The sequence below is a fragment of the Paroedura picta genome, chromosome 3, assembly GCF_049243985.1.
Source record: "Paroedura picta isolate Pp20150507F chromosome 3, Ppicta_v3.0, whole genome shotgun sequence".
Lineage (NCBI taxonomy): Eukaryota > Metazoa > Chordata > Lepidosauria > Squamata > Gekkonidae > Paroedura > Paroedura picta.
In genome coordinates, this window is record NC_135371.1 from 170,976,879 (window position 1) to 170,997,224 (window position 20,346).

General features: G+C 51.7%; 1 protein-coding gene across 1 annotated transcript; it reads left to right on the forward strand.

The window, feature by feature from the left end:
• Positions 1 to 1,332: 1,332 nt before the first annotated feature.
• PIM2 (Pim-2 proto-oncogene, serine/threonine kinase) lies at positions 1,333 to 12,498 on the forward strand. Its single transcript, XM_077329497.1, has 6 exons — positions 1,333 to 1,507; positions 5,418 to 5,524; positions 6,683 to 6,733; positions 7,901 to 8,273; positions 9,149 to 9,325; positions 11,772 to 12,498. The coding sequence occupies exons 1-6, from the start codon at positions 1,381 to 1,383 to the stop codon at positions 11,936 to 11,938; spliced, it is 1,002 nt and encodes a 333-aa protein (XP_077185612.1). The 5' UTR covers positions 1,333 to 1,380; the 3' UTR covers positions 11,939 to 12,498.
• The last annotated feature ends 7,848 nt before the right edge of the window (positions 12,499 to 20,346 follow it).

A 20,346-nucleotide genomic window follows, 5' to 3' on the forward strand; every position in this document is an offset into this window, starting at 1 on the left:
TGGAGGTTTGTGGGGGTGGAACCTGGGGAGGGCGTGTTTCAGGGGAGGAGCCTCGAAGGCGGTTCATGTCCTAGAATCCACCATTTTCCTCTGCTATCTCTATAAAGAGCCTTTCCCAAATGAAAAGGAGGACAGTGGTATAAATCTGGCTGCCTCCAGATCTGTGGGGTAGGCCTGGGGGGGGGAGTAGGCCCCCTTCCTCCAGCCACACCCTCACTCATGCTTCCCTTTGCACCCCACAACCCACGTGACTGGGTACTTCGCATTCGGCGAAGTACGTGGGCCTGAGAGAGCTCTGTGAGAACAGCTCTAACAGGACTGTGACCAGCCCGAGATCGCCCAGCTGGCTGCATGTGGGGAATCAGACCCGGCTCCCCAAATCAGAGGTCGTCACTCTTAACCACAGCACCCTTAAGACTTCCATCAGGCTAATGGAGGATGCAAAACCAGTAGAGAGGGTATACAGGTGCTTCTCCCCACCTGCTGAGGTGGCAGACAGGGGCCATCAGGAGCCCCCCCCCCCAGTAGGGGCCGAACTCCAGAAGCCCTCTGACTGTAGCCCCCCAAGCCCTGTGCGACACAGAGGGTTGGACTGGATGAGCTGTTGGCCTGATCCAACATGGCTTCTCTTCCATTCTTAAAATCTAGGACAGCGATGCTCTGTATTCTTGGTGCTGGTGCAGGAGTCCATCGGTGGCTCTTAGCCGCAAGGCCTAGATGGCACCCTCTTGCTGGGGCAGTGATGCTCTGTGCTCATGGCCCTTGGGGGTAACAGTGCGAGGGCTTCTGGCCCTGCTGGAGGACTTCCTGGTGGCCCCTGGGCGTTGTCCCCTGTGTGACACAGAGGGCTGGACTGCATGAGCCACTGGCCTGATCCAGCATGGCTCCTCTTATGTCTGGGGCAGTGATGCTCTGTCTTCTCAGTGCTTGGGGGAGCAACAGAGGGGGGCTTGTGGGGGGCCCTGGCGGTGGACCTTCTGATGGCCACTGGGTGACTTGGATGGGCCTTTGGCCTGACCCCACATGGCTCCTCTCATGCCCTAAATATGTCATAGAATCATAGAATAGAATCATAGAATCATAGAGTCAGAAGGGACCATACAGGCCATCTAGTCCAACCCCCTGCTCAATGATGGGTCAGCCCAAATGTCCCCTCTTTGGCTTCCCCCAAAGCAGGGCAACCCCTCTACCGCCTTCTCCCTTACTGGCTAGCTGTGGGTTTTCCCCAACCCCAAGAAAGACCGGCGAGCTTTCCCCTTCATTTGCATAACCCCGCCTTTGCTGGGCGGGGCCATGCAAATCAGCCGGGCTCCCTGACTGGCTGGGCGAGGCCGGCAGCGCCTTGGGAGGCCAGACGCGCGCCGGGCGGGGCGGGGATGGATGTCGCCCGCGGGCGCCTCGCTTAGCCTAACCCAGCCGGGGTTAAGCCCTGCCGGCTCGGCCCCTTCTGCTGCCCGTCGGGGAAGGATGATCCCGGAGCGGAGCGAGACGGCTTGGGCTCCGGCAGGTGAGTTAAGGGATCGCGGGCGCTCTTCGGCTCTTTCTCCGTTTCCCTCCTCTTGGAGGGCTGCGGCTTGGCGGTGCACAGGAGCGCGGGGCGGCGGCTGCTGGGACTTAAGCAGGTGCCGGGCGCCCGGCTCTGCCATTTGAGGCTGCGGCGATCCTCAGCCGGTCCCCGACTGACTCCCAGGAAAGTTGGCTGTTTTTATTGTGAAAGCCCAAGATTGTAAAGAGCTTTATGCGCGCGTCTTCGGGAGCGCGCCCCGGTTGGCTTGAAAGCCCTTGTGAGCCGCCTTTCTCGTCGGCAGAGCGCCAGGCGGCTGGCGGCCCCGCGGAGAGACACAGGGTCGCTTCTGAACGTTAGGAATCACAATGGATTAGAAGGTGACCAGATTGTGCCACTTTTGGAGGGACATCTGGGGGCACCTGGCAGATTGCACTGATGTTGAAATTAAAAATATATATATTGCAATACTATTTATGCGCTCTATGCTTTCTGTGAAACTTTTTGTTGCTCCATATAGACCAATTTTTTTTCCCCAGGGAAAAGTCTTAGCAAAGTGACTGGTTGGTTTTGGGCAGCGAGGGGATCTCGAGGTTGGCGTTTCAAAGGGGGGGGGGTGTGTGTGTCCCCAAACCACTTTCCTTTGAGGAGCCCCACTGAGTAAAAGGGCAGACCTCCCTAGGCTGGTTCTCTTTGTGTGTGTGTGTGTGTTGCGTTTCAATGGAGTTTTTTACATTATTTATTGCATGTTTGTGCATTGCGTCCTTTTCTAATTTTGGCACCCGCCTTTGAGCCGGGGGTGTGTGCCTGTGAGAGAGAAAGAAAGAAATTTAATAAATGAAGGTTCCCCCTTTAAGAACAGAATTCTCTTTTTAATCGATTGATTAATTAATTGCATTAATACACCGTCCTATGTATAAAACCAAATTTGAGTCCAGGGGCACCTTGAAAACCAAAAAAGTTCAATTTTGGGGAGAAGCTTTCCAGGGCGCGCACGCTCCTTCCGAAAGATTCAGGCGTTAGTCTGAAGTTGCAGAATCAAATTTGAGTCCTGGGGGCACTTTGAAGGCCAAAGAAAGTTTGATAGGAGGCATAAGCCAGCCTTTCTCAATTTTCTGACCCTTGAGAAGCGCCTGCAACATTCTTGAGGATTTCGGGTGCCTGCCCACTTCTTCAAACACAAACTCTGTGAGTCTGTGAACTCAAAAGGCCTGATTAGCTGTTTTCACAAAGAACGATCATACGGCTTAATTTGGATATTATGACACAGTTTACTAATTTACCATAATTTGCTTTTGCCTTATATCTCCACTGTCATGATGGCGGTTCATTAGTCTGAGGACGAGTGCCTGCACTCCAAAGCTCACGCCTTGAATAAATCTTTGCTGGTCTTAAAGCGGCTATGGGACTCTATTTTCGTTGTGCTACTTCAGACCCACACGGCGACCCATGGAATCTGTGAATTCTGCTATGTGTTCATTGACTCTTTCCTCTCCTTGATGATTTCAATGCCATCCGCCGATCTTACCAATTTCTTGAATTCAATCTTAGCTAAACTTCTTGCCCGGTTCCGTATACCAGGGGTAGTCAACCTGTGGTCCTCCAGATGTTCATGGACTACAATTCCCATGAGCCCCTGCCAGCAGGGGCTCATGGGAATTGTAGTCCATGAACATCTGGAGGACCACAGGCTGACTACCCCTGCCTTATACAACTTGATTCTAACTAGCCCTTCCTGACAACTAACCGTCCCTCCACCTCTGTGTGAGGCTTGAGGAAGTCCATTTGAATGCATCTGAAGAAGCAGGCATGCGCATGAAACCTTATCCCCAAAATCAAACTTTCTTTGGTCTTAGCGGTGCTCCTGGACTCAAGACTTTGTTCTGCTGCTTCGGACCCACCTGGTCGGGTACCCACCTGAATCCCCCATTTTTGAAGCCCCAGTAAGGGAAAGGAAGCCGGATTCTCTGTTGCTCGTGACTCATCTCCAGCGAGCAGGGATCAGAGGTCTCCCTGGGCGTATAAAAAACAGCTAAAGGACGGGTGCAAGGCAGGTGGAGGCAGGGGAAGCCGTGCAATTAGGGAGGTTTGATAGCGCAGGGTGTGTTTGTGTGTGTTTGCGTTTGTCGGTGTGTGTCTGAAATAAATTCTTGGAGCGGGTTCCCGGAAAGAGAGGCAAGTGACGCGCTCTGCTGCCCCCTGTTGAGCAGCCGATGTAGAGGAGCAGAGACGCTTCAAGGGGACATTCCAACGCCGGAGGGTGGAACTCGAGTTCATTCACAAATTCAGAACAATGCTCGCGCACACCACCGGGCTGAATAGGAACGTAGGTTTCTTGTCTCGCTTCCGATGCCACTTTTCTACCCTTAAGCATTTCCCCCCTGCGCTCATTGAGCTGGGGAGGTTGGCCGTGGTCGATCTGCCTCCCTGAGGTCCTTCAGACGGGGATATAAAGACGGACTCTTCGTCATTCCTGTTTGCATCTGATGAAGGGAGCTTTGACTTTCAAGTGCTCACCCCCCTCCTCCCCCCCAAAAAATCTTGTTGCTCTTTGAGGAGCCACTAGAGTTGACCCCAGATGTTCTGAACAGAACCTAGAACCGTCATAGCAGGCTGTTGGGCCTCTGCTAAAAAGGGAGACCTGACCAGCAGACCCTTTTTGCCTTTTAATGGGCAAAGACCTCCCTTTCTTCTTCCGAACAATGGCATAGTTAGCTGAAAAAGAGTGGTTCCAATTGCTGCATCTCCCTCCAGGAGGAAAAGGTTCCCTCCTGACCTCTTCCGCAGCTGTCCTGGGGCTGAGAAGCTTCGTGCAAAGATGGCAGCAAGAAGCCTGGGGATTCCTGGTCCCAGGTCTTTCCTCCTTCTCTTTGCCTGTTGTTTGCACAACCGCAGCCGGGCCAAGAGGCACTCAATCAGGAAGTCCGGGCGGCTGGAGAAGCCGGTTCCTGCTGACAGCCCAGCTGTGAGTCACGGCAAAGGTGGTTTCGTTGCTTCCTCCCACTTCCCGTGCTCAAGGCACGGGTGCAAGGAAAGAAACTGCAGGCTCCTGCTCCATTTCCACCCCTTCACCTTCCACTCGGCGGAAGAGTCCCTGGCCAAGCGGTCTTCCGCAGTGGTTTGTCGTCTTTGTCCTCGAGTTTTTGTTGCCTTGTAGGATTTTCGAGGCAAGAGAGGTTCAGAGTTGTTGGTCATTGCCTGCCTCTGCACAGACCTCCTTGGTGGTCTCCCGTCCATGTACTAACCCGGGCTGCCATGGTTATCTTCCGAGATCTGGACTAGCCTGCGACAAACAAGCCAGGTCAGGGCAAGGGGATCAAAGGGTTTTGACGGGATTAAATCTGCCTTGACCCGGACGGCCCGAGCTAACCCAGATCTCAGAAGCTAAGCAGGGTCGGCGCTGGTTAGTGCTTGGATGGGGGACCACCAGGGACGTCTGTGCAGAGGCAGGCAATGGCCAACCTCCTCGGTTCCTCACCAGCCTTGACCTGCATGGCTCAGGCTAGCCCAATCTCATCAAATCTCAAAAGCTATGCAGGGTTGGCCCTGGTTAATGCATGAATGGAAGACCACCAAGAAAGTCTCTGCAGAGGCAGTCAATGGTCAACCACCTATGAACGCCTCTTGCCTGGATAAAGCCCTATGGAGTGACCATACGTCAGCTGCCACTCAGGGGCCCGTTCCGCCATCACCTCCACCAGATCTGCAGAGGCTCAGTTATTTTCTTGCCACTGCTTAATCTGGGAAAGATTTGTGGCTTTTTTCTGAACATTGAGTTGTCCTTGACTGCTTAGATCCGCGGTGAAAACGTGGCAAAGCCAGCACAAAGCGGGTGCTCTCCTACAGCAACACAAAGTTCCTCTGACCGTGGCTGCAGCCGGTGTGACCTTGTGACTTTCCTTCCTCCTTCTAGGCAAAGACAAAGACTCTTCCGCGGCTCTGTATAAACAAGGCGGCTTGCTCGGCAAAGGGGGCTTCGGCACCGTTTACAGTGGCCAAAGAATCTCAGACGGATTGCAGGTGAGACGCCGGGATGGAGGGAGTTGGATTACGGTGCTCTTGAAGTGGAGGGCCTCCAGATTGGAATGTACGGAACCATAGAGGTGGGAGTGTCCCTAGAGGCCATCTAGTCCAACCCCCTGGTCGATGCATGATCCGTCTAAAGGATCCACTCTATGCTAAGAGACAGGGGGGAAACTGCTGTGCTCTCAATATTTTGGTCCTTGCTCTCAACAAAAGCGTCTGAAGTATGGAAAACCCCAATGACAGCTTGAGAATTTAACCATGAGTTCGAATCAGGGAACTCGGTACCAGAGGTGCCAAGGGACAGCAAAAAGGAAAAGTAGAAGGATGCTGTCTAGCTGGATGGAGGGTTGCCAAGTCTCCAGGCGAGGCTAGGAGAGCTCCCAGAATAACAACTCATCTCCAGAGTGAAGAGATCAGTTCCCCTGGAGAAAAAGGCCGCTTCTGGCCTCGGATATTTGTCTTTTGGGCAACGTTTCCTCTTCCGTCCAACTCCCAGAAAGCTGTGGGCGTGGCTATCTTGAGCAGGGACTACATCAATTCCTTTTGGTAACTCCAGTCCAAACAAAATGTATAGGAATCGTCCAGGCTATTTCAAATCATTAATGGATCTTTTTATGTCTTCTTTTTATAATTGTTCAAAACTTTATAAATCATCCAGAGTCATAAATCACAACCAAAACGGGCTCCTAGGTAAATAATATCCCGTTTTCCCAAACCTCCTCCGTGATTGTGATCCTTCGTATTTTCTTAATATTTTCACTGCCCCGTATGAATGATCCCATGAGCTCTCCCCTCATCGTGCTTTTAAGTCTTAATTAGCTAGGCCAGATCTTGGATGATTTATGAAGTTTTGAATTATTATAAAAAGAAGAAATGAAAAGATGCATTAATGATTTGAAATAGCCTGGACAATTCCTATACATTCTTTTTGGACTGGAGTTATCTTGTGCAGGGCCTTTAGAGTTGCACGATTCTGTTCTAAGGCCTACATCAGAGGTGTTTGGGGGTTGGGGCGGGCTGGGAAGGCGAGAGGAGACCTCTGTCTGCTTTCTGGAGCTAGGGGCCTGGCCTCTGGGACCTGCGTCAGACTGGGGAAGGGGTCGGAGGGGCGCTGGGCCAGCGGCAGGCTCTCATCGGTGCCTTTCTCCCCAGGTGGCTATCAAGCATGTTGCCAGGAACAAAGTGGCCGAGTGGACGCAGCTGGTGAGTTGGAAGAGCGTCTCCGAGGATGCGTGTCCCTTGCAGTCCTCGCCAGCCAGCCGGTCCCTGGGGTTTGCCAAAGCCTTGGAGGCGGCAGCGGAGAGACCTTGGCCAATGGGGGCTTCTCTGCAAAGTGGGACCTCTTCTCCTCGAGAGCCGTCGTGGTTAAGAGCGGTAGTTTCTAATCCGGCGAGCCGGGTTTGATTCCCCGCTCCTCCATGCTGGGCGTCCTTGGGCCGGTCACAGTTCTCTCAGAGCTCTCTCAGCCCCACCGACCTCCCAGGGTGTCTGTTGTGGGAAGAGGAAGGGGAGGCGATGGTGAGCCGCTTTGAGACTCCTTTAGGGAGTGAAAAGCGGAGTATGAAAGCCGACTCGTCTTCTTCTTGCCCCCAAACCTAATAAAGGAAAAAGGCAAGGCATTTTTGCATGGGGAGTCACAGCACACATCCTGGTGAGCAGAGGTCGGGAGGGAAGAAGGGAAATGTAAGGGGGGATGGAAAATATTCTTCCCTGAAGGCACAGAGGGAGTAACAGCAAAAGTTTAACAATAGGAGTAACACAAACAAGTAGGGGGGACAACTTTACCCCAAAATTGAATTAAGAATCAGAAGGGTAAAGAAATCCAAACCTAAGGGCCCAGTAGCTGAATGTCCCCAAATCCTTGTGGGCCATTATGTGTGGCAGCCACTATCCCCAGCAGTGACCAGCAAAAACCAAAGAAAAGGGAAAGAAATAACTTTACCCACAAACTGAATTGGGAACCAGCATAATTATACTGGGCCGTTCGATTTGGAATTCTTCTGGTTCTTGAGAGCCAGCGGGATGCGTTGGTTAAAGAACGGCGGACTCGAGTCCAGAGAACCAGGATTGATTCCCCACTCCTTCACAAGCAGCCAGCTGGGTGACCTTGGGCTAATCACAGTCCTGGTAGAGCTGTTCTCACAGAGCTCTCTCAACCTCACCCGCCTCACAAGGTGTCTGTTATGGGGAGAGGAAGGGAAAGGTGTTTGCAATCCGCTTTGAAACTCCTTCATGTTTTCCTCCTCTTAATTTCTCCCTGCTAGGTCAGTGTTATCTCCCCCCTGAGTTTTTGTTTCTTGTTCTGGCTGTGCCGGTAGCCCTGGAGCTCTTGCACTGATTATCCCCCCTTTCCTTGTCCTTCCCCGACAGCCCAATGGGACGCTGGCCCCCTTGGAAGTGGTGCTGACTAGCCTGGTGGGTTCCGGCAGCGGCCACCGAGGCGTCATCCGGCTCTTGGACTGGTACGAGGCGCCGGACGGCTTCTTCCTGGTCCTGGAGAAGCCGGAACACTGCCAGGACCTCTTCGACTACGTGACGGAGCAGGGGCCACTGCCCGAGCAGCTCTCCCGCCACTTCTTCCGCCAGGTGGTGGAAGCCGTCGGCCACTGCCACGCCCAGGGGGTGGTGCACCGGGACATCAAGGACGAGAACATCTTGGTGGACGTCCACACCGGCAGCCTCAAGCTGATCGACTTCGGGTCGGGGGCCCTGCTGAGGGATTCTGTCTACACGGAGTTTGACGGTGAGCACTGGGGCACTTCTGGCTAAAGGCGGGAGTCCTGAAGGATCGGGATTCCCAGAGCTGGGAAACGGGCCAGCTGAGAGCCGGCATGGACCAGTAGCTGGCAGTGCCTAGATGCAACGGGTGGGATCCTGGTCTACAGTGATTGTGATCCTTCATAAAATAGAATCATAGAATCATAGAGTTGGAAGGGGCCATAGAGGCCATCTAGTCCAACCCCCTGCTCAACGCAGGATCAGTCCTAAGCATCCTAAAGCATCCAAGAAACGTGTGTATCCAACCTTTGCTTGAAGACTGCCAGTGAGGGGGAGCTCACCACCTCCTTAGGCAGCCTATTCCACTGCTGAACTACTCTGACTGTGAAAATTTTTTCCCTGAGAATGTTGGAAGGGGCCTGACAGGCCATCTAGTCCAACCACCTGCTCAACGCAGGATCAGCCCTAAGCATCCTAAAGCATCCAAGGATCCCCCTCACTGGCAGTCTTCAAGCAAAGGTTGGATACACACTTTTCTTGGATGCTTTAGGATGCTCTGGGCTGATCCTGCGTTGAGCAGGGGTTTGGACTAGATGGCCTGTCTGGCCCCTTCCAACTCTAGGATTCTGTGATTCCATAATTCTTAATGAAATCAGAGTCTAGTAGCACCTTTAAAACCAGCAAAAATTTATTCAAGGCGTGAGCTTTCGAGTGCTTGCACTCGAAAGCTCACGTCTTGAATAAATCTTTGTTGGTCTTAAAGGTGCTACTGGACTCTGATTTTATTGTGCTACTTCAGGCCAACATGGCTACCCATTTGAATTTGTGCTTAATGAATACATTCTCAGCACTGGGAGACCCTATCATCTCATGCTTAACTCCCCGCCTCCCCCCTTTCAGGCACTCGTGTCTACAGCCCGCCCGAATGGGTGGCGTTCCAGCAATATCACGCCCTTCCGGCCACCGTGTGGTCCCTGGGAGTCCTGCTGTATGACCTGGTGTGCGGAGACATCCCCTTCGAGCGGGACGAAGAGATCATGGAAGCCAACGTGAAATTCCACGTGCCGGTCTCTGCAGGTGAGAGCCCTTCCGGGGTAGCCAGAATTAACTCTTAGAAATTAAGAGAGGGAAATTTGAGTCCAGGGGCACCTTGAAGGCCAGCAAAATTTAATTCTAGGTACAAGAAGAAAAAGAAGAAGACTTGGTTCTTATATGCCACTTTTCTCTACCCGGAGGAGGCTCAAAGCGGCTTACAATCGTCTTCCCTTTCCTCTCCCCACAACAGACACCCTGTGAGGGCGGTGAGGCTGAGAGAGCCCTGATATTACTGAAGAAGAAGAAGAGTTGGTTCTTATATGCCACTTTTCTCTACCCGGAGGAGGCTCAAAGCGGCTTACAATCGCCTTCCCTTTCCCCTTCCCACAACAAACCCCCTGTGAGGTGGGTGAGGCTATTCAGATAGATTCTGGTGGGTCTCCATGTTAGTCTGAAGCAGCAGGACAAAAGCTTGGATCCAGGTGCCCACTGAAGGCCAACCAAGTTTAATTCTGGGGAGAAGCTTTCCTGAGCTTACGCACTTCTGCAGATACTCTGAGGTAGAAATCCCCAGCGGTTACAGCCAGGTAGAGAGAGGGCGGGGGACGAGTTCCCAGGCAGGGCTGGTTAGAGTCAAGATGCAGAAGTACTTGAGCAACAGCTAGAGCTAAGATTGGTTTAAGGCAATTAGTGATTGCCTTAATCCAGTCTGACCCATGGCCTTAATCCAATCTTCACTGTATTGCTCAGTTCAGGGGTAGTCAACCAGCGGTCCTCCAGATGTCCATGGACTACAATTCCCATGAGCCCCTGCCAGCAATGCTGGCAGGGGCTCATGGGAATTGTAGTCCATGGACATCTGGAGGACCGCAGGTTGACTACCCCTGGCTGAGTTAACTCCTGTGCCTTGACTCTGATTAACCCTGCCTGGGGAACACCCACCCCGCCTTCTACCTGTGTGTAACAGCTGGTGACATATTGCTTCCCTGTCGAAATGTGCCCGCCCACGAAAGCTGATACCCAGAATGGAACTTTGCTTGTCTTAAGGATGCCGCCAGGCTCCATGCTCACATTCTGTTTGCTAACTCTTTTATTTGTATTCGGATTTGCTGCTCTCCGTCCGACTCGAATCTTAGCTGTCCGTATCGCTCAAGTCACTCCTGCATCCTGGTTCTCACCGGCCCTCCTTGAGAGCCACTCCCACGTGGAACGGTAGAGAAAGTCCTTCTCGGTTTGTCTGGAGAAGAATGCTTCCCATCTCCGTAGCAAACTGCGACATCGGACTCCTTTACTAGTATTAAAAAAAAACTTTCAGGTAGTTCGGGTGGCCCGTGTCTCGGAAAACTTTCGGCCAACAAAAATTCTTGCATTTCAAGATGTGTACAGCACTTTAGAATGCATAGTTCATAAAAGGTCCAAGTACCAAACCACAAGGAGCTGTGGTTCTTAAATGAAATTAGTGGTTTTAGTTCCATTTAGTTCCATTTGTATATTCTGAATTTGATTGATGATATTTTCAAAGAAGAGTTGTTTTTTATACCCGGCTTTTCTCTACCAGGAGGAGTCTCAAAGCAGCTTCCGATCACCTTCCCTTTCTCTCCCCCCCCCCACAACAGGCACCCTGCAGGGTGGGTGGGGCTGGGGGAGCTCTGAGGGAACTGCTGTGTGAGAACAGGACTGTGACTGCTGTGTGAGAACAGGACTGTGACTAGCCCGAGGTCACCCAGATGGCTGCATGCAGAGAAGCAGGGAAACAAACCTGGCTCATCAGGTTAGAATCCCCTGCTTCTTAACCATGACACTACCCTGGCCGTAACTATCCATGTTATGTTTTAGCATGTTGCCCTTTGGTTAAAATATCTTATTTTTGTTCTACGGCCGCAAATAAATTTGATGAGAAGCATGCCTGCACATGACAGCTTACGAATGTTGTTAACTTGAAAGGCGCCCCTGGACTGACCTTTCTGTGCCTGCATCAATGGAAGTGAAGGAGCAAGGTCACCCAGCTAGCTTCCACAACAGGGTGTCTGTTGTGGGGAGAGGAAAAGGAAGGTGACTGTAGACCGCTTTGAGCCTCCTTCGGGTAGAGAAAAGCGGCATCTAAGATCCAACTCTTCTTCTTCTTCAGTAATCTCAGAGCTCTCTCAGCCTCCCCTCCCTCACAGGGTGTCTGTTGTGGGGAGAGGAAAGGGAAGGCAAATGGAAGCCACTTTGAGACTCCTTTGGGGAGAGAAAAGTGGCATATAAGAACCAACTCTTCTTCTTCTTCAGTAATATCAGGGCTCTCTCAGCCTCCCCTCCCTCACAGGGTGTCTGTTGTGGGGAGAGGAAGGGAAGGCGAATGGAAGCCCCTTTGAGACTCCTTCGGGTAGAGAAAAGTGGCATATAAGAACCAACTCTTCTTCTTCCATGGCAGAGCGCGGATTCGAACTCGACTCTCCCCGATCCTAGTGCGGCTCTCTAACTGCGTTCTCCCCTTCCTTCCCAGACTGCCAAGATCTCATCCGATGGTGCTTATCCCCGGATCCCTCCGAGCGGCCCACCTTGGAGCAGGTGCTTCTACACCGGTGGCTGAAACTTGACCCCCTTCTTCAGCTGGAAGAAATCCCCGCCTTGGCCCCTCCCAGGAGCACCGCTTCTAACAGCAGCGGCTGAGGGGTCCGGACGTTGCCTCCTGCCCCTTCCGAGGCGGGAAGGGTGGTGCTAACCAAGCCGATCTCAGGGCAGCCAAGCTCGGTCGCTGGCTGACAGCGTTAACCTGGTTCTACAGGTTGCTTTACTGACTGCACTCACGGGCAAAAGGGGCGAATGCTCAACGTCCCTCCGCCATGAAAATGATGTTTGATTTCGGGCCTCCGCAGACCCCGGACATCTTATGTAAATACTTATGTATTGCTATTTGCCAAAATCCCTGCAGCCGCCTTGGTTTTCGTTTAACCCTATGGCAGGGGTGGCCAAACAGTGGCTCTCCAGAGGTCCATGGACTACAATTCCCATGAGCCCCTGCTGGCAGCAGGGGCTCATGGGAATTGTAGTCCATGGACCTCTGGAGAGCCGCTGTTTGGCCACTGCTGCCCTATGGGGTCACCCGGTAGGCAAAATATCCCTTTTGTACAGGTTTAATTTAAGTGGTTGATGCGTTTGTACAGGGAGACGAGACCCGGCGGCAAAACCTGTACAGAAATCTATTTAATAAAAAAGTCTGCCTCATGAAACCAATTTGTCTCGACTCGAAGAAATGTCATGGCCTGAAGTTGGTCTTCGCCAGTTAGTGTGGCTCACTCCCGGTCAGGAAGTTTCTGGAGATTAGGGGAGGGGTGCAGCCCGGGGAGGGACTTTGGCCGGGTAGAATGGCCTCAAGCCCCCCCCCCCCCATGCGAAGGGGCCTTTTTCTCCAATGGAAATACATGGAGACTCTGGGGAGGGAAGAGACTTCAGTGGGGGATAATGCTTGAGAGTCAGGGGTGCCAGCCTCCAGGTGGGGCCTGGGGATCCCCCGGAATTCCAGCTCCTCTCCAGACTGCAGAGATCAGTTCCCCTGGAGGAAAGGGCTGCTTGGGAGGGGGACTCTGTGGCCTTGGACCCCACTGAGGGTCAGGGATGCCAGCCTCCAGGTGGGGCCTGGGGATCCCCTGGAATTCCAGCTCCTCTCCAGACTGCAGAGATCAGTTCCCCTGGAGAAAAGGGCTGCTTGGGAGGGGGGACTCTGTGGCTTTGGACCCCACGGAGGGTCAGGGATGCCAGCCTCCAGGTGGGGCCTGGGGATCCCCCGGAATTCCAGCTCCTCTCCAGACTGCAGAGATCAGTTCCCCTGGAGGAAAGGGCTGCTTGGGAGGGGGGACTCTGTGGCCAGGGATGCCAGCCTCCAGGTGGGGCCTGGGGATCCCCTGGAATTCCAGCTCCTCTCCAGACTGCAGAGATCAGTTCCCCTGGAGGAAAGGGCTGCTTGGGAGGGGGGACTTGGTTGCCTTGGACCCATCCTGCTGATAAGAGTGGGGGGGAGAGAGAGAGAAAGGACAACCTGGTAACTCAACTGGGTGTCCACTTTCCACAGCAGCCATCTCCTCCAGGTGAACTGAGCCCTTTTGCCTGGGGGGGTCAGTCGTCATCTCAGGAGATCTCCTGTTACCACCTGGAGGTTAAAGTGAAACGATACAAATTGGGTATACGGTGCATTACAGCTGCATGAAAGAAAACAACAACTTACCTCAGTGAAGCATTCCTGCAGTGTCTGGCTTTCAAAGCATTCAATGAAGCTGCTCTCTCTATTGTCCAGATTCTTACTTACACGACGGGCCTTTTCGTTCTTATACAACCACCGGGAGGTTTGTCACCCTATTGCAGTCATTTCCGAAAGAGAGACTTCTTGGGCCAGAATGCACATTGAATCATAGAAGCATAGAGTCGGAAGGGAACCTCCAGGGTCATCTAGTCCAACCCCCTGCAGAATGCAGGGATTCACAATTCCCTGCCTACAGTGACCCCAATTTCATGCCCAAGTGATCCCTCCTCACCAAAAATCTCCAGAATCCAGCCTGGCCTGGAGGGGATTCACCTACCACCCCACAGTGGCGATCAGCAATTCCCTGGGTATACAATGAAGGGCCACAGGAGACAAACACTGGCACATCTCTTCCTGTCCACCCACTCAAAATCTGCCTAAGTTCACAAAAATCAGCACTTCTGTCAGATGACTTTCTAGCCTCTGCTTAAAAACTTCCAGAGAAGAAGCTCCTACCACCTCCCGAGGAATCCTGTTCCACTGAGGAACTGCTCTAACTGTCAGGAACTTCTTCCGGATGTTTAGCCAAAAGAATTTTTGAATTAATTTCATCCCATTGGTTCTGGTCTGCCCCTCCGGGGCAAGAGAGAACAACTCTGCTCCATCCTCTACATGGCAGCCTTTTAAATACTTGAAGATGGTTCTCAGACCCCCTCTCAGTCGTCTCCTCTCCAGGCTAAACAGACCAAACTCCCCCAACCTTTCCTCATACATCTTGGTCTCCAAACCCTTCACCATCTTCATAGCCAAATGTGAGTTTGTGTCCGGTTTTAACAACTGTCATGTGACACAAACGGTGCATGCTGGTTGGAGGGTTTGGCTATGCCTTCTGAGTGGCTCGCAAAGGCCCTTTGGCACTCAAGGTGCTCCGGAGAAGCAATCTGCCCTTCCTTGGCCCATAGCTTTTACCTTCGTGTTGTGGCAGAGCAGTGTGACAGCCAGGGCCATTTGGGCAGAGCAGGGTGGACGCCAATTGCACCATTTGTAAGGCTATGGGGATGCTGTGTTGCAGGCACGTGCACAGAGGGGACTGGGAAGGTGGTGATTTATTAAATCTATATCCCGTCCCAACATTGTGCCTCAAGGTGGCTAACAGCATGGTTAAAAATACAGTACAAATAACCATAAAACAACTATAGTACATCCAGCGAACGAAATAAAAATGAACTAAATTGTGTTTTTCACATTCACCGGCATAAGTAAGAGTTTCTTTTCTTGGCCCTCACCTTCCTCTTAGAAGCATAGATTCCCCATTCGCTTTTCCACGATCTAACTGGGAAACCAAATGTATTCAGTGCATTTCTTTCCTGCATGAATTATCTTCATTTAATTGGGTTATACCCCTTCTATCTCCCCAATGGGGATCCATAACAGCTTACAGTCTTTCCCCCCCCTCATTTTACGATCACAACAGCCCTGTGAGGCGGATTTGGCTGAGAGCAGACGACTGGCCCAAGGTCACCAAGTGAGCTATGCCATGAGTAGAGATTTGAATTCAGGTCTTCTGGAAACCAGTCTGACATTCTTCCTGAGGTACTTTCCGTGGTGTAGCCAGTGTGGTGCAGTGACTAAGAGTGGGGACTTCTCATCTGGCGAGCCAGGTCTGATTCCCTGCTCCTCCACATGCAGCAACCTAGGTGACCTGGGGCTCCTCACAGCCCTGATAGGGCTGTTCTCACAGAGCAGTCCTGTCTGAAGCTCTCTCAGCCTCACCCACCTCACAGCGTGTCTGTTGTGGGGAGAGGAAAGGGAAGGTGACTGTAAGCCGCTTTGAGCCTCCTTCAAGGAGAGAAAAGAGGCATATAAGAACCAACTCTTCTTCAGGAATATCAGGGCTCTCTCAGCCTCACCCACCTCACAGGGTGTCTGTTGTGGGGAGAGGAAAGGGAAGGCGACTGTAAGCCGCTTTGAGCCTCCTTCGGGTAGAGAAAAGCGGCATATAAGAACCAACTCTTCTTCTTCTTCAGTGATATCAGGGCTCTCTCAGCCTCACCCACCTCACAGGGTGTCTGTTGTGGGGAGAGGAAAGGGAAGGCGACTGTAAGCCGCTTTGAGCCTCCTTCGGGTAGAGAAAAGCGGCATATAAGAACCAACTCTTCTTCTTCAGCAATATCAGGGCTCTCTCAGCCCCACCTCCCTCACAGGGTGTCCATTGTGGGGAGAGGAAAGGGAAGGCGACTGTAAGCTGCGTTGAGGCTCCTTCTGGCAGTGAAAAGTGGGAGTATAAAAACCAACTCTTCTTCTTCCTATATCTCTTTCTCTCCTCTTCCCTCCATTCTTTTGAAGAACATTTGAACGGAAATAACCCAAGAAAAGTGAGAAGCTGCATTGAAACCTGGCTGCCCTGTTGACTCAGCAGCCGTGCCCTGAGTCAGAAACCGAGAATCCCCAAGCCACAGAGAGAACACCTGTCTTGCGAAATCACCCGGACCAGTTCCTGGAAATGCCTCCTGCCGGGATGCCGGTCGCAAAATGCCAAGCAGGATGAAGGAGTGACGTGCAAGTGCGTCCTCACCCGTCCGAGTACACACAGTTATCTGCCACGCCCGGACAAGGCTTACACCACCCACCTGGGCGCTTCGTGTTTGCCTCCTTGTTGTACGCACCACAACACCCTGTTGGGAGTTGCAACCGGAGGAGTCAGAAGGGCAGGAGAACTGGGTGAAAGGTGGCTCTTCAACAGGGCAGAGAGCTAGGGTTCAGGGAGGGGTGCTGCGGCTGAGTGGAAGAGCCTCTGCTTGGCAGGCAGAAGGTCCCAGGTTCAATCCCCGGCATCTCCAGTTAGAAGGACCAGGCAGGAGGGGATGGGAAAGACCTTGGCCTGAGACCCTGGCTCAGTGGCAGAGCCTCTGCTTGGCAGGCAGAAGGTCCCAGGTTCAATCTCCAGTTAAAAGGACCAGGCAGGAGGGGATGGGGAAGACCTTGGCCTGAGACCCTGGCTCAGTGGCAGAGCCGCTGCTTGGCATGCAGGAGGTCCCAGGTTCAATCCCAGGCATCTCCAGTTAGAAGGACCAGGCAGGAGGGGATGGGGAAGACCTTGGCCTGAGACCCTGGCTCAGTGGCAGAGCCGCTGCTTGGCATGCAGGAGGTCCCAGGTTCAATCCCCGGCATCTCCAGTTAAAAGGACCAGGCAGGAGGGGATGGGAAAGACTATCTGTTACCGTTCAACATGTAGTTTAAACCCATTAATGCAGGCCCTATCCTCTGCTGCCAATGGAAATTGTTCCCAGCCCTTCTCCAAGGGACAACTTTTCAGATACTTCATGAGAGCCATAATGTCCCCTCTCAGTCTCCTCCAGGCTGCACATCCCCAAGTCCCTCAGCCTTTCCTCCTAGGGCTTGGTCTCCAGGCCCTGGATCATCCTTGTCATTCTGCTCTGAACCCTCTCAATGTTGTCCACATCCTTTTGGACGTGAGGCCTCCAGAACCGCACACAACACTCTAGGTGGGGTCTGACCAACACGGTATACAGTGCGACTGGGACATCCTGTGATTTCGATGCAATGCCTCTGTTGATAACTCCAAAAAAAAAACCTCCGCATGGCATTTACCATCTTTACCTGAGTCCCACCTGGTGGCCGGCATCCTTACCTGTCCATATTACAGGAAGAACATTGTTTCTAGGTAGGAATAGGTGCTAATTGAACAGCCAGACATTCTAACGGCACTGTGACAAATTCAGACTCAAAGGGTCGCCATGTCGTCTGCGCTACTACAGCTAGATTTGAACTCAGCAGCACTTAAAGGTGAACAAAGTTTTGGGGGGATAAGTTTCAAGACTCAACACTCCTTCTATAAGATAACATGAGTGTTGAATCTTGAAAATTTATTCCCCGGCAATGTGGTTACACTAAGGCAGGGGTAGTCAAACTGCGGCCCTCCAGATGTCCATGGACTACAATTCGTGGGAATTGTAGTCCATGGACATCTGGAGGGCCGCAGTTTGACTACCCCTGCTCTAAGGTGCTCCTGGACTGGAATCTAACTATAACAAATTCAGTTTCTTAGAAACCGAGCCAGGTTTCCCTGTACACAAGGAAGCTATGTAAATGACTTAACTTTATTTCCCTGGTCTAATCACTGTGTTGACAAAGGGCTGTATTGCTACATCAGCGTTCATTACAAATCCACATAAGGTAGATTCGTTTCCCGGGTGTGAAAGTGAGCCAGGGAGTTTGGCTGGGACATAACAATAATTATGCCTCGTTGGGGAGGGGCTGTGGTTCAGAGGGAGGGCCTCTGTTCAGCATGCGGGTTCAGTCCTGGCCCTCTTCAGTTAAAAGGACCAGGCAGGGGGTGATGTGAGAGATCTCTCCTGAGAGATCTGGGACTGGCTCAGGTTTGCCCAACTGGCTGCATAAAAATAATAACAAATCATGCCTCCTTGTTTAAAACCAACAAACTTTATCCATCTCTACAGGTCCAGGTGGGTCACCATGCCGGTTTGAAGCAAGAGAAAAAGGTTTGAGCCCAGGTTTTTTCTTGGCACAAGCTTCTGTGTACACACCCACACCCTCCAATACAGTCTCTGCAGGGTTGTACCTGCACATAATAAGAAGAAGAGTTGGTTCTTATATGCTGCTTTTCTCTACCCGAAGGAGTCTCAAAATGGCTTACAATCGCCTTCCCTTTCCTCTCCCCACAACAGACACCCTGTGAGGGAGGGGAGGCTGAGAGAGCCCTGAGATTACTAAAGAAGAAGAGTTGGTTCTTATATGCTGTTTTTCTCTACCCAAAGGAGTCTCAAAATGGCTTACAATCGCCTTCCCTTTCCTCTCCCCACCACAGACACCCTGTGAGGTGGGTGAGGCTGAGAGAGCCCTGATATTCCTGCTCAGTCAGAAGTTTTATCAGTGCCGTGGCAAGCCCAAGGTCACCCAGATGGCTGCATGTGGGGGAGGACAGAATCAAACCCGGCTCTCCAGATTAGAAATCCACACTCCTACCCACTACACCAAGCTGGTTCTCAATAACCCTAGCCCAGGATTAAGCTTCATTGGTCTTCAAGGAGCCCCTGGATTCAACTCCATTCCATCTCTGTAGGGTTATCCTCATGTCGATCATCCACAGTCTTCCGAAACCACTCTGTGTACTCAGCATTCTCTGACGCAGGTAATCTAGAGATAAGAATGACTAAGCCAGTTACACAGATCAGATTTAGGGGTTAATCAGGATTACTAATCAGGATTACTAATTTCTGGGTTTTTTTTTTAACCTATGCAGCTCTGGGTGGCATGCATGAGCATGGGCAACCATGATCTTCTGAAATGCTTATGGCCATTTGTTCTGTGACTAGTGCCTTAATCCAATCTCAGCTATTATCGCTCCATTATTTATGCATCTTGACTCTAGCTAGCTCTTACTGGAAACGCCCCCTCCCATACCTATATGCAATGGTTGACGATACACTCACTATGTAAGTCAGTGGTTCTCAACTTTCCTATTGCCGTGACCCTTTAATACAGTTCCTCATGTTGTGGTGACCCCAACCATAAAACGATGCAACTGTTCTTTCACAGAAACCAAAACTGACCCATGGCATGAAGATCCAGTGTTCATGATTGTATATAAATTGTTTTTTCCCCCCGGGGGTTTTCAGTTCAGTTCTGTGTCTTGTCCCCCCCATGCCGATCTTGCTTTTTTCCGCTGCTCCAGACAGACGAATGCTCTATCTTGATCTACCCCACAAGGCTGTTGTGTGGATGAAATGGAAGAGGAGCCATGTTGGTCACTTTGGGACCCCCTTGGAGAGAAGGTTGTTCGACCCCCAAAGGGGTCCCGACCCCCAGGTTGAGAACCACTGATATAAGTGAACACAAAAGCTTACAAGCAAAATAAAACTCTGTTGGTCTTCAAGGTGCCCCTGTTCAGACTTTGTTCTGCTGCATCAGACCATGCATGGTGACCCACCTGCTTCCTCGTGATAGAATCATAGAGTTGGAAGGGGCCATAAAGGCCATCTAGTCCAACCCCCTGCTCAACACAGGATCAGCCCAAAGCATCCTAAAGCATGTAGTGTTCTTAAAGCTTCCCTAGTGTAGTTGTGAGATTCCTACATTCTCCAGGGGAGCTGGACTAGACAACCTCTGGTGCACTTTCCAAGTATGTTTCTATCTAGGTGGCCTGTTTTGGCCCTGACCTTCCTTAAGATGACCAGATTGTCCCACTTTTGGAGGGACATCGGGGGGGGGGGAGGTTCCTGGAAAATTGTACTTATGTTGAAATTAAAAAAAAATATTACAATACTATTTTTGCTTTCTATGCATTCTATGAAACTTTTTGTTGCTCCATATAGACCACCTTAGAGCCTCTTGTGGCGCAGAGTGGTAAGGCAGCCGTCTGAAAGCTTTGCCCATGAGGCTGGGAGTTCGATCCCAGCAGCCGGCTCAAGGTTGACTCATCCTTCCGAGGTCGGTAAAATGAGTACCCAGCTTGCTGGGGGGTAAACGGTAATGACTGGGGAAGGCACTGGCAAACCACCCCGTATTGAGTCTGCCATGAAAACGCTGGAGGGCGTCACCCCAAGGGTCAGACATGACCCAGTGCTTGCACAGGGGATACCTTTACCTTTACCTATAGACCACCTTTTAAATCAAGAACCCCCCTGGTCAATGGTGTCCCGCTTTACCAATGTTAAACTCTGGTCACCTTAAACTTCATCCAAAGTGGGTCTGCCAACTTCCAGGTAGCATCTCCAGACCTCCTGCTGTGGCCCACTCCTCCACATGCAGCCATCTGGCTGTTCTTCAGACAACCAAGATAAGTTCCTGATTAAGGACT